The 3,006-nt window shown below is 26.1% G+C and overlaps 1 protein-coding gene across 1 annotated transcript; it reads left to right on the plus strand.

Annotated features, from left to right (window-relative positions):
• The first annotated feature begins 1,230 nt into the window (after positions 1–1,230).
• On the plus strand, positions 1,231–1,804 carry LOC127101475 (defensin Ec-AMP-D1). Its single transcript, XM_051038901.1, has 2 exons — positions 1,231–1,398; positions 1,488–1,804. Exons 1-2 carry the CDS (start codon positions 1,344–1,346, stop codon positions 1,655–1,657), a joined length of 225 nt encoding a protein of 74 aa, XP_050894858.1. The 5' UTR covers positions 1,231–1,343; the 3' UTR covers positions 1,658–1,804.
• Positions 1,805–3,006: the final 1,202 nt, after the last annotated feature.

Below are 3,006 nucleotides of genomic sequence, written 5' to 3' on the forward strand. Positions count from 1 at the left end.
ACACCACAACATGTCAATTTATAAGACACCCACCCTTAAACCTAGAAGGACCAAAAAGAGGGAAAAATATCTGAAAAAGAGTCAATGGATCTCTAGGTAAAATTACAAACCTACCAAACTATCTAAATATATATACCATTTAGATAACACTATGTCACAAAGTCACAAAAAGATGAGCAGGCCTCTAGGATTCTAAAATAGAAAGGACAAGAGATATCTTCCAAACAAAAAGACCTTTTTAAAGTAGGTCAGATCAGACTTTTTTTAAAGTAGAAAAGATTTAGACTTTTTTATAAACCTATTTAATTAAAAATGTTAGACCTCCGACCATTAAATTTTTTTAAACCTATCATACTAACATTTAAATAAATAAAATAAATTTATTATTATATTTTATATTTTATTTTGAATTAAAATATAAAAATAAAACTTTATATCGTGAAGAACTTATAAAAATAGGATAAAAACACCTTATGATAATGTCACGGATTGTTTTCATAATTATTTTTTAAAAAATAGTTTCACAATTTATATTATCAGATAACTAAAGATATATTGATTCAAACAAATTTTTGATATCATTGATTTTTTGTTTTTTGTTTTTTTTTTAGTCTATATAAATATTAATTAAATTATTTATTAATATATGTTTAAATAAAATAAATTTTTAAATAAGTTAATGAACTAATCAAATTTTCGAAAAAATCAAATTTAAAATAAACCTATGACGACCTTCACGTCAGACTTAGATTTTGATATTTTAATATATTAAATTTGATTATTGTTCATTATTATATTTATGAACCTATGACGACCTATACGTCAAACTTAAAATAAATCTATGACGACCTCCATGTCAAACTTTAGAATTTTTTTTAACTATTTGATTATTGTTCATTACTTTATTTATCCATGCATAATTTTAAATTTGTTTATTTAACTTCATTTTACAAGGATATATTATTGAACTTTTTATTGTGTTGTACTACTCAATTTTTTGTGATGGATAGAGAAGTCGTCTTCTTACTAATTTTTACTGTGGCGAATATGTTACACTCCTTCTCCGAGTGGAGATACATGTGGCAATTCTCAATCGTTGTCTGTGCACACGTTGCACCTTTGCATGTCATGTTAGTCAAACTCATGTTATCTCTTTAAATAATATTCTCTTTTCAGTCCATCTTTGCACACTCGTCTGCTTCTTTATCTGCGACTCCAACACGTCATATTTGCATGTTTCCATGCAATTCAGTATATATGAGAACATCATAAGAATCACTCACATTCACTTCACCTTTCAGCTAAACCACCATTACATTCTATTTGTGTTATAACTCCTCACTATGGAAAGGAAAACACTCAGCTTTTTGTTCATGCTCTTCCTTCTCTTAGCAGCTGGTATATATCGATATTCTTCCTCCTTTTCAAATATTATGTGTTTGATCATTTCTAACATTTGTCTGTGCTGTGTGGTTAATGAATTACAGATTTTACGGTGAAGACAGCAGAGGCGAGAAAGTGTGTGTCTCAAAGCCACAGGTTTCACGGACCATGTTTGAGGGACAGCAACTGTGTAACGGTATGCTTGGGAGAAGGATTCACTGGCGGCAATTGTCACGGCTTTCGCCGCCGCTGTTTTTGCAGTAGGTTTTGTTAGTTCAATAATGGCAATGCAATATCATCACTTCATCAATCATAAATAATATGATCTTTAAGTATGTTCAGTTTATGTGTAATCAATTTTATGCATGTTATATTGTATAAATATGGTGCCAAGCTATTAATAAATTTGGTATTCCTCTTATCGCATTTTCTTTGGAAATATTTTTGATATGCAAATTTATATTAACTTAGAGTACTGTACTACTATCCAATCTTACAACAGTTATAGAAATTACATTTTTGATTGATTGATTCTAGAATCTAACTAAGCCAAAACCAAGAGATGGTTTTAATGTTCAACTTCAGTTCAGATCCCAGATGCCACAACATTATTAATAAAATTTTGTTTCTTTTGATCCAAACTGTCCAGTAAAAAGCCAACTATAATCAACTTTCTCAAATCAGTGTTTTCTTGCTTCATGATCCATTATATTCTCCTCAGAATCAGAATTTCTATCATAGACACACCTCTTTGCCAAATGTTCTTGACACTTACTAAAGTGTAACTTTTGGAATAAAATACAGTTTAAAATAATTTATTCCCTAGTATAAAATCAACGATCCTGATTTTTTAATTTTGATGATTTTTAAATTTTTATGATCTTTTATATTTTTGCATATATTAATGATATTAAAATGAAAAAATAATTTTTAATGATATTGAAATGAAAAAATAATTTTAATGATATATCATTGATGACTAATGATTAAGATAATTTATTAATTAATATTTTTATTTAATAAATTAATAATTAATTATTTTGATTAATATTTTTAAAAATTAATTATTTAGAATTTTAAAAAGAATTATTACGCCATGACTCAATTCATAATTGCATCCATCTTCATCTCATTTTGTTTGTATTTTTTATTGTATTTTTTAAACATACAAAATGACAATAACTCATGCGTAATTAAATTTTATATTTTCAAACAAAATAATATGGGAACTTTATTAATAAATAAATTGTTGAAATATTATGTCAATATTTAAATATAAAAAGATGAATTTAAAAAAGTTCTTAAGTTAAATCCCACATTATATTTTAATTGAAAAAAATTATAAATCTCATATTACTTAGATGAGATATATTTCCTTCCTCACTTCATTATATTAGAAAATTTCTTATTTCATTCTAAAACACACCAAAAATTTATTTTTAATTTTTTTTTCTCACTCTCATATCTCCGTGTGTTTTTCGAATTGTCGAAACGGCGGCTTCTCTTTCTCGTTGAATTTTATGAGTAATTTTTTAAATTCTTTTTAATTTTCTGAGTAATTTTTTGAATTCTCTTTACAGAATTATATTAATTTCTTCCCATTTTAGTTGAGAAATTATTAAG

Source organism: Lathyrus oleraceus, chromosome 7, assembly GCF_024323335.1.
Source record: "Lathyrus oleraceus cultivar Zhongwan6 chromosome 7, CAAS_Psat_ZW6_1.0, whole genome shotgun sequence".
In the NCBI taxonomy this organism is placed as follows: Eukaryota; Viridiplantae; Streptophyta; class Magnoliopsida; order Fabales; family Fabaceae; genus Lathyrus; species Lathyrus oleraceus.

Coding starts and splice junctions, on each gene's coding strand:
- LOC127101475 (XM_051038901.1), top strand. CDS start 1,344: ATGGAAAGGAAAACACTCAGCTTTTTGTTCATGCTCTTCCTTCTCTTA. Junction 1,399..1,487: donor CTTCCTTCTCTTAGCAGCTG/GTATATATCGAT, acceptor AATGAATTACAG/ATTTTACGGTGAAGACAGCA.